This window comes from Ixodes scapularis, unplaced genomic scaffold (genome assembly GCF_016920785.2).
Source record: "Ixodes scapularis isolate PalLabHiFi unplaced genomic scaffold, ASM1692078v2 PGA_scaffold8__174_contigs__length_109621045, whole genome shotgun sequence".
Classification (NCBI taxonomy): Eukaryota; Metazoa; Arthropoda; class Arachnida; order Ixodida; family Ixodidae; genus Ixodes; species Ixodes scapularis.
Window position 1 is genome coordinate 101,219,218 of NW_024609883.1, and position 26,641 is coordinate 101,245,858.

The 26,641-nt window shown below is 50.0% G+C and overlaps 1 protein-coding gene across 2 annotated transcripts; it reads left to right on the plus strand.

Annotated features, from left to right (window-relative positions):
* Window positions 1–1,011: 1,011 nt before the first annotated feature.
* LOC8028736 (CTTNBP2 N-terminal-like protein) lies at window positions 1,012–25,437 on the plus strand. 2 transcript variants are annotated; one of them, XM_029966980.4, is made up of 9 exons: window positions 1,012–1,433; window positions 5,371–5,472; window positions 6,966–7,226; window positions 7,868–8,026; window positions 8,980–9,105; window positions 17,954–18,094; window positions 18,845–19,135; window positions 20,788–20,958; window positions 22,731–25,437. In XM_029966980.4, exons 1-9 carry the CDS (start codon window positions 1,350–1,352, stop codon window positions 22,746–22,748), a joined length of 1,353 nt encoding a protein of 450 aa, XP_029822840.1. In that variant the 5' UTR covers window positions 1,012–1,349; the 3' UTR covers window positions 22,749–25,437. The 2 variants fall into 2 exon arrangements, with proteins under 2 accessions (XP_029822840.1, XP_029822839.1); XM_029966979.4 differs by having other exon boundaries at window positions 20,788–25,437.
* Window positions 25,438–26,641: the final 1,204 nt, after the last annotated feature.

The following is a 26,641-nucleotide window of genomic DNA, read 5'->3' on the forward strand; positions in this document are numbered from 1 at the left end:
AACTTTTTCTTGGCACGCGATGAGTGTGCAGGAAATGTGATGTTGCATTAGCCTTTCTTCCTCGTGTCCGTTCATTTCTCAATCACCGTTTATTTTATTTTGTTCATCACGTGGACTCGGAGGCCGAGAACGGTCACTGGTTGGTTTCTCCTGGCCCTCCGTTTTATTTTTATATCACGACAGTCAATCTCTACGAGACACTAGCTATTTTATAAGTCAGGACGAGCGGGTTAGTCGTAAGATACAAAGATTCAGGGAGATTACAGGAACATTCTGTTCTCTCCCTAAACGTATATATCTCTTTTTTTTTTCTTTTTTTTTTTTTTAGTATTTGGCAACAGTTGAGGACTGCGCGTTGCGAGAACAAGAGGCGTTATCAAGCGCAGTGCACCGTCTTTGAAGCCAACGAACTCGAGTTGAACAAAATGTAAGGGCGCAAACGAGCTGGTGTTCATCGCACATGGTTGAAAAAAAAAAACCCGAGACTGCGGGTAAACGAAACAACACTAACCTCTAAAAAGTTTAGATTTTTTAGTGTTGTGTCGTGTAACCGCAGTCTCGGGGTTTTTTCAACCATGAACTTGAGTTGTCTGAAACATGGATTGAACAAATTTATCACCATCTAATATTATCAGATAATCATTACGTTCCTGCTATTCTGCGTACATTCCTTCGCAAAGGTTAGAAAAGCGTTAAACCAAAACCAAAAGTCCGTGTCGTTCTGTGTTTAGTCCCTTGTCCGTATCTCCAGTCTCGGGTTTACAACTATGCTCAATTTACACCAGCTAGCCTGCACCCTCACCAATGCGGGAAAAGCTGAGAATCAAGGCCGCACTTCCTCCGACGCCCGTCGAAGGAGTGACATCTGTCACTCCTCTTCGAGAATCAAATTTAAAGAACCGAAACTAACAACCGCCCAAAACAAGCTGTCACTAAAATCCAATACAATCCAAATCACCAACCACGTGACACATACGTCACACGTCACGTGATTATTAATTCAAAGAAAATAAAGACACACAAAACAAGAAAAGGAGAGTCGTGTGGTGAAAACATGGTGGCGGCGGCTGACTTGTGCTTCTCCCGCCGGTCCACTCCGTAGGAGGGCCTCGCTTTCTCCTTCTTTTTCCTTTCCTGCCGTCACCGCCGAGCGCGGGGGCAGTAAGCTAACGACATGACAGGAATGGGCGCCTGGTCACAAAGTCCCGTTGTTGGGCCGTGCCGCCGCCGCCGTCGCGCTAGCTGCACAGCCGCCCGACCCATCCGTCGCCTCTAGCTCCTCCGTCGATCATCTTTTGTCCGTCTTCAGCGGAACAACACAACCCTTTCCGCGGAAGCGAGTCACCGATATGGCAGGCAGAGGCAAGCCCCAGCCGGGCACGGCGTTGGGCTCCTACGAGGGCTTTGACAAACTCACAAGCAGCACTCTCAAGGTAAGGCCTAGTTTCTCTTTATTTCGGGCACGCTTTTCTCCTTGCCTGGCTTTCTCCTTCCGCCAGCCCAGCCCGCGTCAACCGCTTCGTACAGATGATGGGCGATTAGAGAGCCGACGCTGGCCGGAAAAGCTAAAGTGACGCGGTGAACGTCGCGTTTGATGGCTCGACAAAGAATCCGACGCGCGATCCCAAGTTTCGACTCGTCATTGTTGAATGGTAGGGGCACAGAAGTACCGTTGTGTGTGTGTGCTTCGCGTGTTGGTCACCGCGCGGTGCGGTAACTGTACTGCCGTTGTTGTTGTGAAGTTCCCGCTGTTGGTTTGCGTCAGGTAAGAGCGTAGGATCCAACTCTCGTCGCTTCAAATGCTCTGGAAGTGTTCGTGATCTGTTGGTGGGCGCGGGGTTCAGAATCTCCTCGACGCGCGGTTGACTCGGCGTCTTTCGGATTGGAGGGGCTTTTGGAATTTCGCTCAAGTTTGTGTCGATACGAGGTCAAAACTTTTGCGTCCGCGGCTGAATCGAGATTTATCCGTAGGCGATCGGAATATCCGTGTTGGGATAAGGTGGGTTCATGCGGACACCGTCAACAGTAATTAATCGAAACGTTGATGTTAAATTTAATCATGGTTATTCCTGATCTTATCTGCATGGCTGCAGGTGTCCAGTGCTGATTTTGATTGTTATGAGTGCTTATCTGGAACACCTGGTTTCTACGGATTGAATGGGCAAAAGACAGAGGTTTGCGAGAGCTCTGACAATGACTCGCAATCACCCACAATTTGAACTAAAACTGATATGAAAAGGAGGAACGGAGACTGGAAACCTTTCCCGCATCTTGCATCCGGAACCACTCGCAGACTGGTCACGTCGTTCCGATCACGCATGGTTCCAAGCATCTGCTTTGCAGCCTGACGCTATCTCCGACATCAGCAAGCTTTAAACAGCGTAAAAAGTACAGACTAGCGTAAGCAATTGTTGCTATGTCTCAAAAACTAGACTTCGTCTCACCATAAATTGGCGAACGGCAAAAACTATGGTCGCAGTCAGCTAATCAGCACGTCAAACAGAGACTAGTGACTAGTTGCGCACAGTGCCATCGAAGCCGTAGACGGGAGAGAGAGGGGAACCGCTTGTGGGCAAATGTCGAGTGAGCCGCTAATCTTCTAGGGAGACAAAAGTGACATTCGAGACAGAAAAGATGGTCTGGATAAGAGGGAAGTTCATCCTCCCCCTCTTCTCCAACTGCTTGGGTTACGCGCGCGCTCCGGTACCTCCGTTGAAGTCCTTGTTAAGACTGCTTGCGTTGAGCTTTTGCTATAGCGACACTTACGACAAGCCAATAGGAAAGCACAGTGCAGAACGACACAATTCAGTCATGCGGCACCATTCTCCTCCGTTGCTCCGATTGGCTTGAGAGGGCCGTAGTGTTCGCTCTTTGCCGAGTTACGGTGAAACGAAGCATAGTCGTATCGATGTTTCAGGATGGTGTTTCCCGAGTCTGAACATACGCTCCACAGCCATAGTCTAGGTGCAACATAGACTGGGACTCTACATGACACTCGGGACTTATGTCTGCAGGCGCAGAAATTGCGTCATGTACAAATTTGTCGTCTGCTTAAAGGCCGACGTACGCTTTCCACTTTTTCTCACCTCCTTTTCTATGTTCTCTCCACTTTTTACCTTGCCCCTACTTGGCTTCTCTTGCCGCTTAGTAGAGGGGGAGTGTTAAGAGGATTATGTTCCCTGCAGAAAACCGAGGTTGTATGTCGGCCATTAAAGGGAAACTCCGGTTCATTTTCAAAATTAAGAAAACAATTCTCTTTAGTAGTATCGCCTACAAAAAGACTGCACACCAGATATTTCAAGTTAATTCCCTCTAAAGGTTAAGGAAACTGGCAAACAAAGCTTGAGGTGGGCAAAATTGCCAAAATCTGCTAATCCTAGCAGTCGCGGTACAGCAACCAGCACAGTGAATACCACTGTATTAACAACCTACCCTGCGCTACCTACGTAACGATCGAGGGGCTTGGGAAAATTTGTTTGTTTGTTTCATACTTGTTCAAGCAAAGCCTGCAGGCGGTGCTAGCAATGCGTTCGTCATTGGCCACGTGATTCGTGGAGTATGCATGCACTTGTGTGCTCCCATGCTAGCATGTGTCATCGCCGTTAGCATTTGTCACGTGCGATAAAGCACGTTCGCGACGTTGAGCGCGGCATACTTTTACAAACCCGTTGCGACATATTTATGTGTAGTTTACTGAACTTCACTTTCTATAATGTTTTTGAAACAAGCCCTCGGAAAAACTAGCCTTTTTCTGCACTAAAACGCGAGCTGCGGCCGCGACAGTGCAGACGTCGTGAGGTGTAGCAGACGACACTTCGCCCTCGCGCCGAGCTATGCTCTGCCGCCTGGTGCGTGACATCACGATTTGTACCATGTGGTTAGAGCATGTAGTTGATGACACAGGGGAAATGTTGCTGCCGCAGGCAAGGTTTCGGTTTGTGGTGGGCTTGAAAGGCTCGTTCACAGACTGAGTTGCGTTCTGCTGCACAGCGCTTTCCTCTTGGCTCATTGTAAGTATCGCCATAGGCAACAGCTCGACGCAGGCAGTCTTAACGAGGCGCAAGTGGTTGCAGTTGCACTTGAACGCAACCGTGTGAATGAGCCTTAGAGAAATGTCACACTCATTTGGAAGAAAATGACGTAGAACCGTTTATTGCTACCTCTGGATATATAATCAACCACTAACCCAAATTTCTTGAAATTGGCCAGAGTTGCCCAATTCGAGCAGCAGGATTTGTTTTTTTTTTTATTTCGTAAGCGAAATATAAACAAAAATCACTGTATGGAGAATCTCCGGCAAGCAACAACAGGCCTTGCGCAGAAATTGATGAGCATTTAACTGAGACCAACTGCGTTCCTGAGGCCATGCCGTGGATTACTGCCACTCCAGAAAACTCTAAAAAGAGCCCGCATGTCAACTTCCCTTCACAGGGTAGGGTGATCCTCATGGGATCGTTTGCATAAGCCCAAATGGCGTCTTTATTTGCACTCTAGTCACTGACAAGGTGAGGACGGCGGGAAGGAGCTCCTGTTGTCCCGCCTCCAGCACAAGCTTCCTACATCCTTTCATCGTTTTATTCGGAAAACTCCTGCAGCACCTGGAAAGCATTATTGCAGGGGGGGAAAATAATGAAAAGAAAGTTTTAGCATTTGCAGTACAAACTATACATTCTTCTAAGCATTCCAGTCTTTGACCGTCCTAACATAAAATTAATTTTTGCAGAGCCGTCCTGGTGCAGCATTTGCGTATCTTGTGCACATGATCATTCCTTTTGGATAAATAATTTGATGTTAACTGGTATGCTTAGCTATTCTTTGCCGAAGATTTCGTGACCACCATTGAATCTTCGACAACGCTTCGACGTTTCGTGCGGCTGGAGCACACGCGCGCACTCAGAGCGCGACGAAGGGCACAAGACACGTGCTGGATTACGGGCGTTCCAATGAGTTTCCCCGCCATTCTCATTCTGTTGGCGACCATTTCTCATTCTGTCGGCGACTATGGGACATTGAATGCTTCACGTGATCAGCCATCCATACTAGCTGAGAAGGCTAGAAGTGCAGGGCACGCATTTTTTTTTTTTTGCATGCCCTGCCTTCAGCACACGCTCGTTGCCTTCTGTCATGCTGTGGCTGCATTTGCACGCTTTAACCAGACACCAGAGTGTTATCGAAAGTAGGAAGCCAGTGGCGGGACGACGGAACTTCTTCGCATATTGCGGCTTTGGATCAGAGCACTTCCTGCCTCTGTAAGGGATTTTGTTTTCTCTGGAGTGCGGTGTCGGCATGTCGCTCTCTCTCTTCCTCTTCTGGCATCTGGCAAAAGCGGCGTCGGATTAAGGTTTGTGTTCGTTTTTCCACGCCGCGCAGAGGCACCCCAAGATGGAGCTGAGCAAGGCTGACCTGCTCAAGCTGCTGAGCGTGCTCGAAGGAGAACTGCAGGCCAGAGAAGTGGTCATCGCTGTTCTCAAGGTGAGTTCAGGCGACAGCACCCACGAGACGAGGTCCGTGTCTTTAACGCCCAGACGTCGTCGTCGTTGGATTTACGCGGCACTGTCTAGCTCGCGTCGGCGACGCCGAGACGGACTTTTCTACTGCTTTGCGGTGTCTCTCATTGAGCTTCAATCTGTCTGCCGCTTGGAACGGGTCGGGAATCCACTACCGATGACGTCATACACGGGCGTTGTCTTCTAGGTGGTATAGTAGACCCCTTCCGAAATTTGGTCTGGCAACTTTGATTGTTACCGTCATCATCATCATGCCAGGTACTGCGAGCTAACGCCCATTATGAAGGACACAGCCGTTAGCATCCATCCATCCTTTCCCAGTGTATGGCGTCTGTGCCAAACTAATGGCCCCGACGGCACCGCGCCCCGTGGAGAAATAGTGCAACCAGGCTCTGCTGCGTTGCGCGAGGACAGCGCAGCAGAGGTTGGTTGCACTATTTTTCCACGGGGCGCGGTTCCGTCGGGGCCGAGATGCACTCTGATATCAAACCGAAACTTGAAAACCTGTCAAATTTGTGTGGTTTTTCAGAAAGCCGCAAAATACTGCGCGTGCCTTGTATCGTTCTTCAATTTGTTGATTTAGTGTTTTTCGATGATGCTGAGCAATTTTCGAATTGAAACCATGCCCTTAAACACAATATTAAAAAACTTAATTCCGCAAAAATAATTAACAACTTAATTATCCCGGACTTCAATATTTTTCCTAATTGGGCCCTTGGCCCAGGACCAAAACGACACAAGCCTTTTTTTCTTGCGACGCATAGTTTTCGTAATATCGAATTTGTCCACCTTTCGTGAAACACCCTGTAAATGGGGCCTGTATGTTCGAGACGTCGGTAAATCACGACACATGAGTAGTTAAATACAACGGCCAAGTAAGAGTTTATTTCGGAGTGTGGTCCAATCTATATTGGGGCACAAGTTTGGCTCTAAAGCTTTTTGTTGGTGTTAATTTAACTGAAGGACTTGTGGTTTGCAACTTTATATCGATCAGTTCTCACGTTCACACTATCGATACTGAACCAAATCGAGCAAGAATGATGAGGTGACCGGAGAACCAATTCTGATCAGCCATTGACGCGCGAAAGCGACGGTTTCCGACGAAATGCGGTTTCGTGACCGCCATCAGAGTGTTGAAGGCAGAACTCGTACCTGTCAAGTCTCCCGTATTACCCGGCTGGCTCCCGAATTTTGACTATTTCGTACAGTTGTACGGTTAACAGATAAAACCTGCGGGAAAACCCTAATGGACACCCCTGCTCTTAAACAAGGTGCTTTCGTCGCCACAACAGACTGCAGCAATGATAGGCCAAGCGGTATCTCACTAGTCCGAGCAGTGCAGTACAAATGTAACAAAGTTGTTTTCACATAAAATGATTACAATATTTATTTTCACCAGTTGGTACTGCATTCTTTTACGAGGATCCATCGCTCACGCCACCGTTGTTCCCGTGGCAGGCGGAGCAGGTGAAGCAGCTGCTGTACCCGCGCGGCAAGGGCGGGTGCGGTGGCCCCAACGGGGGTGGCTCGGGGGGCGACCCCTGGGCCTCGCTGCAGCGGGACGTGCTGAAGGCGTACGACGGACGCTTCGACGCCGCCTCTGTGCGGGCCCTGCACGGGCTGCAGCTCTGCCACCTGGAGCACCTGATCGCGCTACACCGCAGGGTGCAGGGCCGCACCCGGGAGGACCTCAGGGCCCTCGAGCAGCGCTGTGCAAAGGTGGGCACTCCGCTGGTACAGGGGGGGGATGTGAAGACGGGACCAGAACGCGGCAAATCATAAGCGCTGACATCGGTGGTCACGGGACAAAGGAGAGCTACGGAGCAGCGGAGAAAGAAAGCAGGTGATAGGTTGGGCATGTTCTTGCCGTGACGAGTTGAAGTTGTTTGAGTGCTTATCAAACTTATTTTTATCTGATGCGTGATGTAGATATTTTTCTGCAAAATAAGCTAGACAAGGTGTAGGTATGGAGCTTACGGGAGACATTTTGCTGCTGCTTTGCGTATATTTGGGCGTCACCGGCGATATGGGCCCGTCGCGACCACCCACTCGGATCCCCAACGTCCGCGTGTATTTCGAAGTGGCCGGAATGCTCGAAAGCTTTTTTTTTTCTAGAATATTATGTTAATTCTACGCTTTCTGGCACCATACCCTTGGTCACGATCGGGCTAGACAGTCACGTTCCTTACGGATTTGCTCTCGCTTGAAAGCAATGGAAGCTTTTCTGACTGCGCAAGGAACGCGACCCCGCTACCTCTCCCAGTAGTGCCGAAACCACCCTGAACAACAGTTCCAACCACCGTTGCTAAGACTGTTTGCTGTCATACTCGTATAAAATTACTGCCTCGGCGTCCTCGCAGCTGTGCCGCGAGCTGGACGAAGAGCGGGGCAAGCGCGTGAGGGACGCGGCCCAGGGGGACGACGTGACCTTCCTGCTGGAGAAGGAGCGGGAGCACCTGCGCCAGGAAATCGACTACGAGCGCCAGCAGAAGCGCCGGCTCGAGAAGGACCTCCAGCAGGTGAGGAGGCGCCCGCCGCCCACCCCACTCCCCCTCGTTATAGTGCACGGAACACCTCTCCAAACAATGCGTTCACTGCTCTATGCCGCCCGTGCTGCAAAAGTGGTCCCAGAGCGGTAACAAATGACGGCGCAGAAGCCACATTGTTGTGCTCTCGGACGTCGCTATCCCGGCTGTTGGGTGTGGAAGTTCTGGCAAACGGCATGAAAGAGCACGAGTGTCGCCATTGCCGCAGTTTCCCAACTCGAAGCTTCCGTGGACCGTAGAGTTGGAGACCAACCTCCGTCATGTGAATTGGCCATAACGGACCAGAAAATAAAAGTTGATCGTCTGCTACGAACCGAGCCGCACGGCGGTGCGAGGTCAGACGCAGGCCGAAATTGCGACGGTCTGCTGTTTCGCGTTGGAAGCCATTGACGAGCCGCGCTTTTCGTGCACACTTCAAGTTGTTCCGCTGCCATGCACAAGCTGACATTGACCTGTTGATGAAGGAATACTAAGGACAAGTGCGTCAGAGCCCACGAGACCTTGCTTGCTATATGGGAGATGGTGAGACGTTCTCACCAAAATTTTGCCCGATTTCGAACTCGCAAACCGGTCTAAAATGTCTCATTGGTTTTCGGTTTTCTGCAGGGAAGATAGTCCCCTTAGCGCTCCCCTCTCCTAAGCTATGATGGGAGCCAAGTTGGGGCAAGATAAAAAGGGGGGATATGAGAGGAGGAGGTGGGCAAGAGTGGAAAGCGCGAAGTGTACGTCGTTCTTTAACCAAAACTGGACCCCAGGCGGTAAACACACCAGGCGTTCCTCCCCCTCCCTGCTCCCGACACACCATAGTTTGGGGGAGGTACAAAGGGGGCTCTGACCGCTGTGTCCTACACTTGAAACGCTGGCTAGCTGGTGCAAGTCGCCGTCTAATGCGAAGGTTTCAGCTGTACGCATCCATCGTGACTCAGGTGGGGGACTCCCTGGAGCTGGAGCGCAGTCGCCAGAAGCAGATGGTGCTGCTCCTGCTCGGAGAGCGCAAGCGGCTCATCCTCAGGCTCATCCAGGAGCGGCAACGCGGAGACCAGCTGCTCCAGGTGGGGGGTGTGGCCACGGTCCTTAGATAAGCTGCTTAACTCTTGGAGTGCCATGTCTTTTTCTTCACATGCCGAACGCAGATTTTTGTTCTCGGGTGACACCCTTGCGCGCTCCGTGAAGAGTATTTATTTATAAAAGATACACTATTTTAAGGCCAAGAAGTTACGTATTTACTCGCACAATGAACGCACTCGCGTAATGAACGCACCCCCCAAGTCGGCTCACAAAAATTCGACTTTTTTTTTCACCCGCGTAATAAACGCACCCCCAACTCCGACGTCAAAATTTTGACCCCCACCCTCCACGCGCGCGAAATGAACGCACTTTTCTATCCTGGTGCAGCGAGGTCACGAATGAAAGGGCAGCATGGGCGAACAAAACGCCTTGCAAAAGGCGTTAAAAAAAATTCGAAAAGAGCCAACGGAAGCAAGAAAAAAGAAACATGAAGAGCTTTTTTTTTTTCTTTTTTTCTGCACAGCGCAGTGTGGACTTCGGGGTCGCGTGCCGCGCGCGAGGAGGTGAGAGAAGCGGAAAAGCCCTCTAAGCAAACGAAACAGCTTGCGAAAGGCGGCAAGAAGAAAAAAAAAATAACCAGGAACTAAGAGAAAAAACAAACAAAGAGCTTCTTTTTTTTTTTTTTTTCACAGCGCAGTCTGGACTTTGGAGTCGCGCGCCGCGCGCAAGGAGGTAAGAAAGAGAAGCGGAGAAGCCCTCTAAGCAAACGAAACAGCTTGCGAAAGACTACAAAAAAAAAAAGAGAAATTATGGAATTAAGAGAAAAAGAACAAAAACAAAAAGGAGCGTTTCCTTTTTTTTTTTTTGCAGAGCAGTTTGGTTACGGAGGGAGGGGGGGGGGGGGGGGGGGGGGGGCCGCGCGTTGGGCGCCGCGCGCAAGGAGATAAGATGAGCGGGAAAGCCCACGCCTGAGCAAATGAAACAGCTTGCGAAAAACAGGCGGCAAAAACAAAAAAAACCCAAGGAGCTAAGAAAAAGAAAACAAGAGGAGCTTTTTTTTTTTTTTCTTTTTGCACATCCCAGTTTGGTTACGGGACCCACGCCGCGCGTAAAGAGATAAGAAGTTAGGTCGATTTTTCATGATAAAAAGTCCGTTCATTATGCGAGTAAATACGGACGAAAAAATTTTACTTCGCGTAATGAACGCCCCCCCTAACTTTGCATCGATTTTTCGGGAAAAAAAGTGCGTTCATTCTGCGAGTAAATACGGTAGTTGATGTCTCCATATGTCCAACCTACAACATATTTCTTCTATTCGCGACTCCAGCAGAATGGACGCTACGAAGCGGGAAAACCGGGAACCAGCCAGAACAGGTCGCTTTGCGCCTCTCTGCATCTCTGGCAGCTTTCGCGGACACGTGTTGTCGGCGCGGTGGCAGTCAATGTAATTTGACGAAAGTCAGTTAAGTTTGCCTGAGTGTTCATTAGTGTGGTGAAACCTCAGTAGATTCTTTCCTTCCATCACGTGTTTTGAAAGCCCTTTTACTTCACAACACACGGTCACGGGCTTTCGATTTCTTGGATGGAGAGGAATCGCGGAAAAACTTTATGATTTCTCGTCTGTCCCGAATCACATTCAAAGTGACGACTACTTGGTAACTGATAAGGGGTTTCTTTATAAGGATGTAGAACACTGGAGTGAGGACGAGAGAGGAGGTGTCTGACTTAAGGGAACACCAATGTCGCAGTCAAGTGAATGGGATGGTTCGATAGCCGCTATTCATGAGTTTGGTTGTGTTCGATTAGCTTCAAGTTTGAGCCACCCACGCCGGTCGGTGCGTTGGCTATTCATCTTGGCTGCTTTTCGCCGAAAAAGCCTATGGACCACACCGAAGGAGTTGTGCTGATTTCGCAATTACTTGATTCCGGAAAACCTGCTCGCTGCATACGATTAATGAGGGAAATTGTCTGCTTTCAAAAGGTGGGGGACATGTCTTGCAAAGTTAGAAGCTGTCACGGCATTATGATCTACCGCGCCTCCAATATGTATATTATACCCCCTTCGAAGCCAGCAGCAATATACGTCTACATTGCTCAGGTTGTCCGGCCACAAAAAATACTCAATTTCTCTGTTCAGGATTCTAAGTCAAGTTCAACGCAGAGAGGTTCTCTATGAATATCCGATGAAGACTTTCTTCAGTTTGTCCGCATTTGTCTCCGCGCTGCCGGCTAGAACCATTTGACCGAGTTTAAGTAGTATCTCTTTGTCTGTTAAATATACTTTTATTCAGCAGTTTATTTAATAGCTAGTCAACTAAGCTCATATTTCAACCCAAAGAATAAGTTAATATCACTTTTGTGGGACATAGTACGTAATATAGTACAGAACCCGCATATTCGTCAAAATGACTTCTTGATTGCTACTAAAACCTAAATTGAAATTAGAGTATCAGCTGCTTAATGGGGCGCCTGTTGGTTAACATGCTCCTTGGCTCAGGAAGTGCTTGCTTAATTTTCGTAATTTTCCTGCAGCCTGTGTTGTTGACTAGCAGACGACTGGAGCTCGATTTCGTGGACAGATAAGTCGCATGGTCGAGGCATGCGAGTTAGCTGAAAATTACTCTCGGTGGAAGAATTCTGTTGTCATTGCCGCTTTCCTTAGCTGATCAAAACTGGTTAGAGTCTATTACCATCTCTCCGGAGCCCATAGTTTCGGTTTTGAACAAAACTTCCAAAACAAAAGTTTCACATAAAAAAAATTAAAAAAAAAACGCATCTCCACGTGGTGAATGATGTTGATTGGGGCGAAGCTCTGGTGGTGCTTGTCTACATAGACGCTGAGCCGCAGCATGCCGAGCCTTTCGTTCGTTTTCATCCATGTCACGCTGCGGTCAAATGCTCAAATGCGTATGTAACCACGTTCCATACCACACATTCTCTTTCTGACATGTAGGAAAACGAACGAAAGGCTCGGCATGCTGCGGCTCTGTCTATGCAGACAAGCACCACCAGAGCTTCGCCCCAATCAACATCATTCACCACGTGCAGATGCGGTTGTTGTTTTTTGTTTTTTTTTTCTTTACTTGAGCTTGGGAGCACGTGCTCATGTGCTTGTGACCCGACGGCAGACGGACATACGGACATGGCTAACCCCTAAGGAGCTTCACCCCTAAAAAAGCACCGGGAAAACAAAACTATGCTCTGCAAGTTTATGTGCACTGGCTACACTTAACCGTCGCAGTTCGAATAGCTATAAAATAGGGCATTAAACAAAAGAAAATCTGTTAAATCGAATGCGCCACTTGTTCAGGCGGCCCGGCCGAACCGACGCAACCTGTTTTCAGCCGCCATGTTTGTTTGGTGGTGGCGCCCCCTATAGGTTGCTGGAGTCCCGAATAGACCCCTTTCAAGAAGTCTGACAACTGTGAAAAAAAGCTAGATCTGGCTGGGCACAGGATGCTCCCGGTGTGTTTACGTCGCCCCAGCACGAGTTTCGTAGTGTGGTCAGGAGGTCATGGGTGAAATGAAACTGCAGTTTCTTTATCACGCGCTAAGAAATTATTTATTTTTATTCTCGGAGTAAGGACGGGAGATTGGGTGATATCATTAATTATTGTAAGTGAGAGTGGATTAGTTCCTCGAAAGTTCTTTTCTATCCTTCAAGATAGCGTCGGGGGCTAGTTCCCTTTTTGTGCGACAGCTGGCGCTCCTTTGTCGAAAAAGTCTATTGTACTTTTCGAGAGATATCTTAACAGGCTGTGGCACCTGGAGCTCACCCTTTCGAGCGGCCTTACTCTGCCTTTGTTGATTCAAAACTGTAACTTTCTTTTTTCATTCACGGTCGTCGAATACCAATTTTATTCGTAATTTTTAAACCTCGTCTTTCATCACGAAGCGCAATGTTCACCGACATATATTCTCCGTTTTGTTACAACGAAGGAGCACATTAAAACGAAGGCCGCCTAAGCAAAAGATATTGCATGCCATTGAAAAGCGACGGCACAAGATGAAACATTGTTCTTATTGATTGCTCCCACATGCCGCTACACATAACAAAAAAAGAATGACAGCCCAGTTGGGAGAAATGGAGAGCAAACCAAACCTGAAACCACACGGGAACGTGTCCAAATATGCTCTATTTGGCACACTTGCAACTGCTTACAACCAAGCGCGTCGCTACCATTTGTGATCTCTTACGACGAAAGAACTTACTGCCGACATCTACAGGCGGCTGTGGAGCACTCGCAATTTCCGTATATTTTCGCTGTTTTTTTTGTTTTTTTTTCGCTCGTCCTTTCAGTATTGGCTCGGAAATTGTTTGACGACATTATAAACGGTCGTTTCTCGTGACTGGACATACGTTTGATCCCGCAAAGACTGCAAAACCTCCGTTCTGGTGGAATGCAGTTTCAGGTCCACATCGTAGATGACGCCAGTGTGCCAGCGTGTTTAAAAATTAATAGCGACAAAAATACAGAGAAGGACAAGAAATGAACGAACACAAGGCACTCGTTCACTTTCCGTTAGCCGCCTTGGTGGCTCCGAGGCGAGAGCGCCGGCCTATGGATCCCCAAGTGGCGGGTTCGAATCCCGGCCGAGGTGCCCGCAATCTGACGGAGGCTCATTGCGGAGGAGGCGCCGTGTAATCAAGCTTTTGGTTGCACGTCAGAAGATCTCCAGGTGGTCCAAATTATTCCTCAGTCCTCAACTGGGGCGTGCCAGATGCCCGTCGTTGTTTTGGCATGTAAAACCCCCAAATTTAATTTTTTTTACTTTCCTTTCTTCGTCCTTGTCTGTATTTTCGGCGCTATTACTTTTTCGTTCACTTCTTTGTCCTTCTCTGTGTTTTCGGCGCTATTACTTTTAAAGACTATGAACTAACCAGCCCCCCTAGCCATTGTGACTTCGTTGCGAAGGACTGGGGGTACAACCAGTCGGTTGCCCTTGAACAGAAGTCTTTGTACTATTGAGAGTTTGCCTGCTATTTTGCAGTATCGCCGCACTTCTGGTGGTAGAGTTCTCATGCTCGGCCGGCCCGTAGAGCAGTACTCCATGACTCGAAACGTGACTGGATCCTTCCCGATCTCATTTTTGATCCGTGAGAGCATGTCTGTTGATGCAGGTAACAGTTCCACTGTGAGAACTTCATACTCCCAGACGGCTTCCTCCAGGTCGGCAGCTTCCTTTTCTCCTGCTCCAGTTAGTGGCTTACGTGACAGCACATCTGCGGTGTGGATCTCCTTTTCCGGGATGTGGGAGATTGGGAAGTCATACTCCAGTAGTCGCATGCGGAAACGTTGCAGACGAGGACTGAGTTCATCTAGACGCTTCGTGGTGAGAAGTGGCACAAGGGGCTTGTGGTCAGTCTCAATATGAAATTGGAGCCCTAGGAGGCACGTGTGGAAGCGGCCACTAGCCCACGTGATGGCTAGTGCCTCCTCAATCTGGGCGTAGCGTTGCTAAGTTTCCGTTAGTGCCCTGGATGCATAGGCAACTGGTTGTTGCTCGCCTTGGGACTCCTGAAGGAGCACAGCCCCCAATCCACAAGATGAGGCATCGACCGAGAGTGTCAAGTTCTTTCTTGGGTTGTACATTGCCAATGCCGGGGTTGTGATGAGAGCTGCCTTGGTCTGCTCGAAGGCTTGCTGCTGAGCCTCTCCCTTGCACCAGACTGCATCATGACGAAGCACGTCTCTCCGTGGCTTAGTTTGCTCAGCAAGTTCGGGTAGAAACTTCGCCAAATGGTTGATCATTCCCAGGTACGACCTGACTTCTGAAACGTCTCGTGGTGTTTCAATCTTTTTGACGGCACTGAGCTTTGCCAGGTCAGCTTTGATGCCTTGCGACGAGACGATGTGGCTTAGAAACTTCACTTCTTTTTTGAGGAAAGCACATTTGTCTGGATTTAGCATTATCCCCGCTTCTCGCAGACGATGGAGCACTTTACTTAGGTCGCGGTCATGTTCATCTGCCGTGCTCCCGAACACGATGATGTGATCCTGCAGACACACCTGCCCTTGAATTCCCTCGAACACACGTAGCATTTCTCGCTGGAAAAACTCGGGTGCCGTCGATATTCCGAACGGTAGTCGCAAGAATTGAAAACGTCCGAATTGAGTCAAGAATGTTGTGTATTCCTGGGATTCCTTGGACAATGGTGTCTGCCAGTAACCTGCCCTTGCATCAAGCTTGCTGAACACTTGTGCACCAGCCAGCTTCGCTAGGCTCTCGTCCACAGTTGGCATGAGTACTCTTTCTGAAACAACCTGCTTGTTCAGTTCGCCGTAGTCCACGCAGATGCGCAGTTCGCCGTTCTGCTTCTTTGTGACCACCATTGGTGCACACTATTCCGTCACTTTGTCGACTCTGACTATAACCCCTAGATCTTGCATGCGCTGCAGTTCTCTTTCTACTTCGGGTAGAAGTGGGATTGGTACTCTTCTCGGATATGTCACAGCATGGGGTTTAGCTCCTGGAGCAAGCACTACCCTGTAGGGGTCTCCATGAGCCCTAGTCCCGAAAGAAGCTCTGGGTAGCTCTCGAAAATTCTGCGTGCTTCCGCCTCTTCATTTTCTGGTACTGTAGTGACTTCCTGAAGATACCTAAGGACCTACAGCGCTTTGATAGCTGGACGTCCCAGGAGGAGGCCTCGCGGAGGCCACTGACGATCTAGACCACCTCTTGTGCCGAGTTGTCATTCCACTTGATTGTGACGTCAGCTTATCCCACCGTGTGGATCGGAGATTTGCCTGGACCCATATGGCGGTTGGTTGTTTTCTTTATCTCCCATTTTAGCCTGGTCGTAGAGATGCTGTGGGATAGTTGTGACGTCTGCACCGGTGTCTATTTTAAACGTCACTTCCGTTCCGCTGACGTTGGCAGTGATCTTCCATGGTTCTGTGCTTCTCTCTTGCACGATTTCTCCCACGTAAACTTCTCCTACAGTCGTGCTGTGCTGGCGTTGACTTGTAGGCGTCTGGGTCTCGGGGAGTCGAGGCGACCTGCATACGACAGTGAAGTGTCCCTTTTTCCCGCAGTGGTTGCACAGTTTTCCGCAGCTGGGCACTGCTTCTTAGAGTGCTGCTCTGCACTGCCGCACCACTTGCACCCGCGTTGTCCGATACTGCCAAACGCGTTTCCTTGGTTTTTTCGTGGTCTCTGGTGTCATGTCTCGTCTAGGGCCGCATTCTGTTAAGCTTTCTCGCGCAGCTTGTTCTGTTGCTTCCTGACGATTTCTGAATTCCGGGCTTTCTGTGTAGACGTCTGCAGCGTCAGCTGGGGCTCCAACTGTAGTTTCTCACTAAGTCCCACGTCCAGTAATCCCACGACCAGCCGGTCGCGTATGAGGTCGTCCTTGAGGGGATTGAACTCGCACAACTCCGTTAGTTTGTGTAGTCCGGTTATGAACTCGTCCACTGTCTCGTGAGGTTCCTGGCAGCATCTATTGAACCTTGCTCGCTTGTAAATTACGTTCGCCCGATGTACAAAGTGCTTCTTGAATGCCGCGGTGACATTTTCATAGTTCTTGCCTTCGTCCTCAGTCAGCTTCAAAGAACAAAGAACGTCCTCCCCTTCACGGCCCATGGCGTAGAGAAATGTGTTTACTTGCGTCTCTTGAGAGCGGAGATGCAACTCGGTGACTATCCTGTAGCGTTGTCATCTCGTGAACCAGGTCTTCCACGTGTGCGGCTGGGGCAAGTCGAACTTTTCCGGCAGCTGTGTTGAAATCGGGTTGCAGTAGCCGCTTCCCGCCTGAACCGCTGCTTCTTGGTCCGCCATTTTGAACCGGCGTTGTTGCGCAGTTACGCGTGTCCGCTGCTCTCGCCGCTGGTTCGGTTGTGCGTGCCGTGCCCTCTGCTGTTGCTCTTTTCACTGATTCACTGCTGCCCGGCTAAGGTCACCGTTTCTCTTGATCCCACCGCTGCCACCATGTCGCGTTTGGGCAGTGAACAGACAGAGACCAGCCTGTGAGTGAGTCAGTACCGTCTGGCAAGTCCGCGTTTATTGTTCTCCCGGGGGGCCCCTGTTTCCCGTGCGGTGGCGACCTCTCTCAGCCATTCGCCTAACCCTCCGACAATACCAGGACCAGGCAGATTTTTTCAGTCAGTCACCTAGCTGTGTTTGGAGATTTGTGTTTGCCCTTTGTCGCCCTTGTTCGCCGCATGCCATTCACCCATTCACTATTGCGCACGTAGCGCACTGCCGCACTTTTCCTCCTAAAACAGGGCTACACTAGGCGTGACTGCTTTGCTTGTATAATAAGCTTTTACAGTAAAACTCAGTGCAGAATACAAGAAAACATATTTATTTACATGCTTAAGTGATTCATTCAAGTCTTTAAATCATTGGGCCCTCACAGATTGTTCCTCGTATGAAAGAACTCGAAGCACTCCGTCCTCGGTCGCTTAGGTGTCGCGCAACCAGTGCACTCTTGTCGTGATTCGGACTCCGAAATGCTGTCAGAATCACTCCCGTCATCGACAGAAGGCTCCAAAAAACTCACTATCATCACCAGACGTCCCGTTATCATCGCTGTCAAAGAGCTTATATATTATTTCATTGTCAGAAAGGCCACACCGCAAACTGGACGCTTCCATCTCCTCCAAGCAGGCAGCTATCGAAGGGGAAAGGCGACACACAAAAGAACAAGCTCAAACAAACACAGCGGACAGAACAACCCTCGCCATCTGTTGGCAATGTATCTAACTGCACTACCCCAAGTCTACATAGCGCGCCATCTATGAATGGTTCTTCAAAAACAAATTCGCGCAGACCGGCGAATTGCCGGCGTTGGCAATAGGTTCCCTGTCGGCACACCCAGCGATTTGCCGGCTTTGTTAGCGAATGAGTTGACACTTCTGAAATTGACGTCTGTTCTTGCGGTGCCCCCAGAGTCTGCAGGAAGAAAAGGCCCGCTCTGCGGACATGGTGGAGGGACTGGAGGAAGAGAGCAAGCGCTCGCTGCAGATGGAAGAGGAGATGGAGCGGCAGGCCGCGGACTTTGAGCTGGAACGGGAGCGCTTCCAGGCGCAGGTACGTCCGCCCATCGATCCTCGGCTTTTCTTCCTTTCCGTTCTCTCGCACGGTGAGTGGCACCTTCTGGGAGTTTGCACGGCCCACAGTCACGTGCATTGAAGTTTATGCACACGTTGCCGATGTGTCGCACTCGTGTCCGGAACGCGTCTGTGACTGGTGTGTTTAGTGTTCTGTTCCGCCCACGCATGGAAAGTGGTTCCAAAGGGGCATTAAATGACAAGTCACCAAAGCCAGAGCGTTGAGCAGTTGGATGTTGCGATCCTGTGTTGACACACGGTACTATGCGGCGGTACCTCGACATCGCGCTCACTTGTCTGAGTGGCCCTACTCTGCCTTTATTTATTCGTAGCTGTAACTTACTTTTTTTCGCGACCGTTGAATACCGAGTTCGTTAATAATTTTTAGATCTCTGTGTTTGCAATGAAGTGCGAGGTGTAATGACATGGATTCACCATTCTATAGCTGCGAAGAAGCGTACCGAAACAAAAGTTGCCATCAAAAAGTGATTCTTGAAGAAAGAACATTGTTTTCATCACTTGCTGTTAAAGGCCGCGACACGTATAAAAATAAAAAAATAAATAAAAGGAAACAACAACTTAGTTGGGAGGGTCAGGGAGCTGAAACCATACGGGAATGCACCTGAGTGTATACTATGGCGTGGCAGTCAAAAGTGTTAAGCAGGCAGTGACCATACCTTCCATTAGAACAAAACTCTGCTTTGAAAGTGACTGTGTTTTCCACTTTCAGCTGGGAGAACTGAAGGCCCTCAACGCCCAGCAGCAGGCAGAGCTAGATCGGCTCCGCCTAGAGGCGGAGCGTGCTGCGGCGGCGGCCCCGCCCCTCCCGACGCCGCCCCTAGGCGAAGGGGTGCGCAGCGCCACAGTGGTGACCCCTGCCAGCGCCCCGCCCCCCTCGGTCCGGGCCGCCGTGCCCGCCCCGACCCCGCCCAGGGGCGTGGCCGTGGGACCCCGGGCCCCGCCCCTCAAGGTGGTGGGCCCGCCCCCGCCGGCCCCCGGTGCTCCGCCCCCGACACCGCAGGTGAGCGAGGGCGAGTGTCTGTCGAGCTACAGTCCTTCAGTTGCCCCGCATTCGGCGCGAACTTCCTACCTTCGACAGCGCACGTGCTGGAGGCCAGGCATTCAAAAGACGCGTCCTGTCATTCTCACTATGTCAGTGGCTATAGGCCGTTCCAGTAGGAAGAGCGGAGAGAGAAAAATGCCCTCCTCCCTCACCCTGTGTGTCGTCTGCTCCGCTTAGTGGGCTGTATCTAACATCCGGCTGGCGGGACAACTCCATTTAAAATCGTGTCATTTTGGAAATTTCAAGTGCAAATGTGTGAATTTCAATAATCAAGTTATTGTGTACTGTTATGCCCGGTGGAAATACTAACCGGGTCCGATTGCGCTGTTATCTGTGGTTGCAAATAAAGAAAGAAATGTTTAAACAACGTGAGATTGGTCGGTCTGTCCTCTCCGGTGAAAAGGTAAATGGGGTTGCAGCAGCTTTTTTTTACTATACAAAGTTTCTACTGGTGTAGGCCTATAGCGACAGTGGGTGGGGAGTCCAGAATAAATAAATAAAAACGTGCTCTCCCGACGCAATAGGCGCAGTGGTTGAGGGTAGTACTGCCAGCTGACGCCACTGCTGTTGAAGTAACGGAAGAAAGATGCGCTAGCTGATCGTTTACTGAAATCAAACAACGGAGCACTATAGGCTGATTTTGAGAGTAGCCATGCATATTCTAGGAACGCAAACCACTTCACAATGGCAGCTGTGAGCGAGAGTTTGACGTTCGGCACAGCCCAAAGATAGAGAATGGCTACCTCCCGGTTTGTCGTCTGCTAGCAGAGTGGGGTGCATGCCCTCTCCCTAGTTTTTTTGCCCTGCCTCTGCGTTTGGAGAAAGCGTTGCGGTCTAACAAAATGGCGCCACCCTGAGAGCACTTCCTGGAAGGGCCTATATCACGCACTTCGGGCTAGTGTGCCGACTGTGTCCTCGTTCGTGGCCCTGCAAATTCTGCCTCGTGACGTCCTCGTTTGTGGTCTCTCAATGTCCGCCTCACAAAAGTGCCAATTTGTTCTTTTGTAAGCAGTTACAGGCATCCGCGACGCAGTCAGTCGCACTCAATTGCAAGTGCACGATCCAGCCTTACACGTTGAGATTTGGTGCCCGCTCGTACCACTGCGAAGCAAAAAAGTTACAAAGTGCCGATGTCATGTTCGCGCTAATAGGTGCTACGTCTGATTTGCCTGCACCAGCTGCACTAAGGGCATACCGTCATTTTCGATTTACAGGTGCAGTCTATATTAGAGCTCATGCAGCAAGTGCACCGCCTTGCATTTTTATGCAGCGCGATGTACTTCCTGTACCGCTGTAGGCTGGTGCAGGTAAATCGAACGAGCCCAGTGTCGTGCAGTGTACCCCCTCGACAGTGTAAGCCGAAACACCTGATCCGGCCTCTTTCTGCGTCTGCGGTGGGCACAATCTTTATTATCGTTTGAGTCGTCAAATAGTTTGGAGTATGGAACCTCAACTTCGCATTCCATGCCTAGTTCGGGCCACAGCTCTCTCAAAAACTGGGAGGCACGCCAAAGAATCACAAAGGACTCTCGGCTCATGTTGTCTGTGGGGGGTACCTGCTCTTGCAACGGTTACGTGGACGGTCGGCGTGTAACAAGTTGCCGTCGCAGGTGCCCCCCAAGCCGGCCCCCGACCGGACCCCGCCCAAGAAGGCGGGGCCTCCGTCAGTGGGTGGGGCCTCCCCGCGCCCGACCCCGCCCCCTGTGCCCCCCAACAAGCCCGTGCTGCAGCGCAAAGACCTGGGGCCCAAGCCCCCCGTGCCGCCGCGCAGCACTCCAGAGGTGGGTGTGCCGCCCCGGGCCGCGCCCCCTCCGGCTCTCGACCTGTTCGGTCCGGAGCTGGCGGACTTCCAGAGCCTGCTGGTTTCCATGGCGACGGATAGGTCCGGCCGACTGCGGAGCGGCGCACCCTGACTTGCGCTCCGGATGCGTGCGTTTGTGTGTGCACTCTGTGTCTCGCCGTGCACGAGGGGTGCCTGGATGTTGTGCCCGCAACGAGTCGTCGGCATCTTGGGTTTCATCACTGCCGCGTCGCTCACCATCGCGTCACTCACAATCCGTCGTCTGCACGCCTTGGGAGCGAGGCGGAAACGTCAAGTCTCCGCACCGCCCTGGGCACGTCTGCTACACGCATGGCGGGAGCATGCGGGCGCAGGTTCTTTGTGTTGGCCAACCGACGTTGTGTCTTTGGGTCGTTTGTTGCCACCGAGGTGGTGCATGTTGTTGGTGCTGCAGCTCGGTAATTTTACGTTCGTGCCTGCACGTTTTGTTGTTAACTTGGTGTGTACACCGCTTGTCTGAATTGCTTTCATTCATTCCTTGTGAACGAAAGTGCCTGTGGCAGACGAAGAAAGCGCGACATCTGCTCTGTTTCATTTTCTGGTTTGCATGTTCTGTGCACTTTCGGGTTAACCCTAACCTGCACTGCATGCTGGCTGGTTCTCACACCCTTTGCTACCTCTTGCGAGTTTTACTGGAGTAGTCTTGGTTTCGTCTCGCTGTTTCGTTTTGAGTTGGTAGAATTATTCTTTTTGTTGTTGTTTGTGGCAACTTACCAATCTTTTTGTTAGCACCGAGACAAAGGGTGAAATTTGTCCCTCTTTACACGCACAAGATCACAAATTTATTTCCATCGTTGAAGTTGATTCTTAATGGCCCCGGCAGCAAATACAAGCCGGACATTGCATTGTGCGGATAAACTTGCAAGTCATGGTTGACCGATTTGCCGAATGTCGTTCCCATTCTCAACCCTTGGTCTGTAAGTGTTTAGCATTCCGGTTTGCATCAAATTTGGAGGAGGCCACAGTGTAGACATGTTTTTGTTAGGGCTGCTTGCATGTGCAACTTGTACAGCTAACATTGTTCCTTTGATTGTCGTAAATATAAAAAGCGTGCTACCCTCACCTGCATTTCAGGGTGCAAAGGCTAGCTTGTACTTGCCCGAGCAGCTAGCTCAACTTGTGATAGTCACTGGACAAAACCTCAAACTGGCAGTGCTGTGGTCTGGTGAATGCATGTAGTGGGCAGCTCTCATATATATACAGGCAGTCTAAGACAAGATCCCTTTAGTGGACAGGCGACCTTTACTTTGTAAACTTGTTCAAGATTGTTTCATCTAGTTTTAAGACAGCCTTAAATATTTTTTTTTTTTATCTTTTTTGCCCCAAGCTGTCTTAGTGTGTCCAAAACATTTTAGAATTGTAAAAATTTCCTCCTTGACGTCGGGGTCTTTTAGATTTTTCAAAACTCCATGGCCACATAACGAGGCCTCAACCTTGGGCTGACTTGAATCGTAAGTAGAGACAACTTGCAAAGGATGTCAGGGAATTTCTGATACACTTTCTCCACACTGCCGTGAAAGGATGGGAGCAGGAATCGGAGGCTTCAAAGGCGCAAGCTTTTAAACTGCTGGCAGCTAGCAGCCTGCCGAAATCCTGCTTTTGGGGCAGCATGCTTGGCGCCGAGTACCTGACCTTAATTTTGCTTCACCCTCTCTTTCCCCCTCCCCCCTTTCTGTATCCTCTCCTCCTCATATTCCCTCTTTCCCTTTACAGGGTGGTGTGCAAAGGTGATAGAGACACGGACCTTTCGTTATCAGATCTGAGGAGTGAACGGAAGTGGAGAGTGTGTGCTCGCGCGTGTTGCGGATGATGTTTGGCAAAGCGCTTCCATCGGAACAATTCTTTTACACGTGTCGTTCGCGTGTCGGCTCAAAGAGGTTTCAAACGTCGCGAGGATCGCGATTGACGGATGTCGTCTCAAGCCGGAAGCGACCCGTGGTTCCACGTGCAGACGACTGGAGTTTTGGTTTCCATCGATCGCTAGCGCGTTGCGGAGAGGCGTTCAACTCTGCACCGCGAAAAATGTTTTTAGGCAGCACTCGAAAATGTTTAACAGGTCCGAGATATCCCACCTTCGTCACGTCAGAGTATGGTAACTCCCGTTGGAGCCTTCGAGCGGTAGCGCACAATTCACAAGGCGGTACGCATGCTCCAAGTCCACTTGCGAAAGATGCCGTCTATGTTTGAGCCACCGAGACCAGAGACAGAAACTTGCGGCAGGGACACCCCATTGCATTGCTCGGCGTCTCGAGCAACATTGCGGCGCAGTTAGATTTGCAGTGCCACGCTCTTAATGTTTTTTTTAATTTAATTTTTAAGGAGACATATCCACGGAAGTGTTGTACATACCTCGGCGACCTTTGTATTGTACAGAAGTAACCGCGTCCTTGTGCGCGTGGCATCTGATAGCCTAGTCGTAAACAGAGAGGAGTTCTGAAAGGGATGCTGCTGGTCTGGCTTGGGTCGCTGCGATTTTGTGTGGCAGCATTTGCCCGAGCTTTTTTCTTTTTTTTCGGACCCACCGAAGAACTCTTATCGCTTTTATCGCGTTGAATTAAGTTAAACCCAACAAACCATTTTTAACAAGCTTCTTTCTAATGCTTTTTTTTTTTAAGCTGTTTTAGTTTTAGGTGCACGACTTTGAAGGAATTTGCAGGTTCTTATTCAAATACCCGAGAGTGGAGAACCTGGGAGGTTTCTGGATTTGAAAATTATGTTTTTGTCCTTTGCGGCATCTCAAATTGCCACTTCCTTAGTGCCACATTGAAGCTTTCTTTTTTTTTTTTATTGTTATTATTATTAGTTGCTTGGGGAGAATGGGTTAAGATTCTAGAGTGGCACGGGCAGTGCGAGTTGCGCGGTCTTGCGGTTGCTGCAAGATGCGAGGTGTACTTAGACTCCGGGTTAGAAAGCTTGTGGTTGAGTCGGACTCCAGGCTCTTTTTAATCCCTCCCCTCAGAGGTAACCTTCGGCGCCTTTGCGCATTCTTTGCCTCTAAGATTTTCCCGCATCACGAGGCTCGTCATTTCAAGAGCTCGCCCAAGAGTGCACCGCAAGAAAATACCTCTCTCGACCAAAAATTCAGGTTAGTCGTACTTACGAATGTGCCAAAAAGCCACCTGTGTCACGATATGTCGACCGTTCCGGACCAAAACGATGCGGACGGTCACACAAGTCCCGCGTCATCCGAAGCCCCGCAAGTGCACCGCCGTCGAGGGAAGTCTTCCACGGACACTTCGTCAGTTTGCCGTCGTAAATCCCGACAAGTGACGCGCCGGGACCCTGCAGCACCGCCGACGCAAACTTTTCGGAAAAAGGCACGCAATTTTTTCGGCGCGTTTGGGTACCGAACATTCTGTACAGGCGGCGTGGAAGCGCGTTTTAGAGTTGTCTGGTCACAAGTGTCGTCCCGTACAAGTCGCCGGATGACGAAGATTCGGAAGTGCCGGGGTCATTATGCATTGTCGTCCTCTGTGAAGTCGGCGTGAATCGAGAGAGCCAGTGTCTGAGGTCGTTGTGCCGACAAACGCACCGCACATTTCGCCACGCGTCGTAGGTTTGTGTGCCGTGTAGAAGCCTCGCCATGCGTTTCGTCCCTGCACACTCTTAAAACCAGCGCTAGTCAAAGCCCGGGGCCCGTGAGGCGTCGACGCGGTTTGCCCTGCTCTCATCGTCACTGTGCTCTTCTTGAGATTTTTGTTTGTGCACTCCCGCTGTCGCCGGATAGGGGAAGGGTACGCACCTGCGTCTGGCGTCGACAAAAACAACTGCCTCTCACAAATGCGACAAACGCATCACGGCTCAGCGACACGTGGTGCAAATGTATGGCAAAAGCTCACGCCGTCGCGAGCTCAATTCAGACTTTTGTTTGTTTTGAGTGTTGTACAAGCATGCATTTAAGCCATCATTATTGCGTTATGTGCATTAAGATGCCCAGGCTAGTGGTTGTACCTCACTGGCTGAATTTTCCTTTTACGCAGCGATATTGGATTCCTTTTTGAGGTTTGATGCAACACATAGCACGTTTTCATGCATATGCCGCAATTGCTGCTGTATCTCGTTGATTGAGAGAGTTGCTACAACCATTTGTTGTTAGTGGATTCACTGCAGTGGCCATCACGTGTACACTGTGGTTTAGGTAGGTTCACCGAAAAAGTGCCGCCTCTCGCTCGGTGCCGTCACTACCCCTGTCCGGAGGCTCCGGTTGCCCGTCTTGCATTGTAGGAGATCATTGCCGCAGTTTATTTTTTCAATTGCATTTTATTTGTGCTGTTCCGTTTGTGATGCCGAGTGTTAACGAGAACAAAGGATAGATATGTGCCATATCAGCCGAGCTCTTCTTTTCTTGACTTGCTGTTCATGTTGCTGATAGCAATAAAAACGACACATCCCAACTCGAGTCCTCTTTTGATCTACTGAATGGCTTGGGTATTGTCTCATTGCAGTGGTGGTTACCTTTGCACAAAGTAATTTGTTTCAGTTTTTACTTTGTGAAAATAGGTCAGTCGCTTCGCAATTAATTCCCTTTCAAAGTTAACCCGGCTTAAAAAAAAATTGTGTTAACAACTTTCTTTTTTTTTTCTTTTTTTTTTTTTTTGCAATTAGATACATTTGGATAGGGCATGGTGTTTTAGATTCCTCGGGTTTTTGCATTTATTAACTCAATGTGTTATATGGCTGGCACTTAGCCATATCCGGTTAGGTGCCGGCTGTGGAAGTCGACAGGCCGACTGCCAGCTGGGTGCTTGATGCAGCATTCGCTTCCTCCCTGATTGGACACCTGTGCCAGTCGAACCTCTTCCTCAAGTGCCTCCGTATTGACTCCCAGCGGGGGGAAACTATCGCGTGTGTCCAAACATACAGCGGCGCTTCGTGAAACGAGCGCACTCTGGGCTTCCCCAGTGGAAGAGCCCGAGAAAGAGTGGCAGAAAAGAAAGCAGACGCTCACTTCGCCGCAAGTGTTTGGTTCTCTTGCTGCGAGCTGGCATCGGCGTTCTGCTCGGCGCTGCCGCATTCCAATTGTTCTGTTCTCCGCACACTTTGTCTACTGTGTCTCGCACTCCAAGAGGCTCCGAAGAAGTTGCATTTACGCTGCAAACGTGGAAGATAGCATCCACGAGCAAGACACGCATGGTGCGCTCGTTTTGCGTGGCGTAGGGCCACTTCGCGTCGTCCAGTCTCCATATGCGTACGCAGTTTCTCCACACTATAGTCTGATACAACTTGTGAAAGACAGCGGTAAGTGCCGCTCAAAGGAAGTGGTATCACCACGCGAGCCAATGTGAGAGCGTCTTTTTCGCGTCTTCATAACGGACTTTTTTCAAGATGGAAGTGCCCACGTAAGGTGCTCTATTGTAATCGCAGAGCGTGCAGGCGTAACAGCCCCTCCTTTTCAATGTTTTGTCTTCTAAATGCAAGACAGCGCTTTTACTGAAGCACTTACTGCGACAGTTGTAACAGAGGGGCTGCAGGTGTCAGTGGACAGGGCGATAGCCACACATGAACGGTTCTAGGTGGTGGAGTGTTGGAAGGGGAGAACGACGACGAGACTTCGACGGGACGCTTGGGCTTGGGCAAGTCCTGATGTTTGAATTTATTATTGAGTATATTTTGAATCTGAATAT

Bases quoted from the DNA above. Each gene is read 5' to 3' on its own strand.
- LOC8028736 (XM_029966979.4), top strand. From the start codon at position 1,350: ATGGCAGGCAGAGGCAAGCCCCAGCCGGGCACGGCGTTGGGCTCCTAC. The intron at 1,434-5,370 runs GTAAGGCCTAGT...CACGCCGCGCAG, and splicing joins TCACAAGCAGCACTCTCAAG to AGGCACCCCAAGATGGAGCT. The intron at 7,227-7,867 runs GTGGGCACTCCG...GCGTCCTCGCAG, and splicing joins TCGAGCAGCGCTGTGCAAAG to CTGTGCCGCGAGCTGGACGA.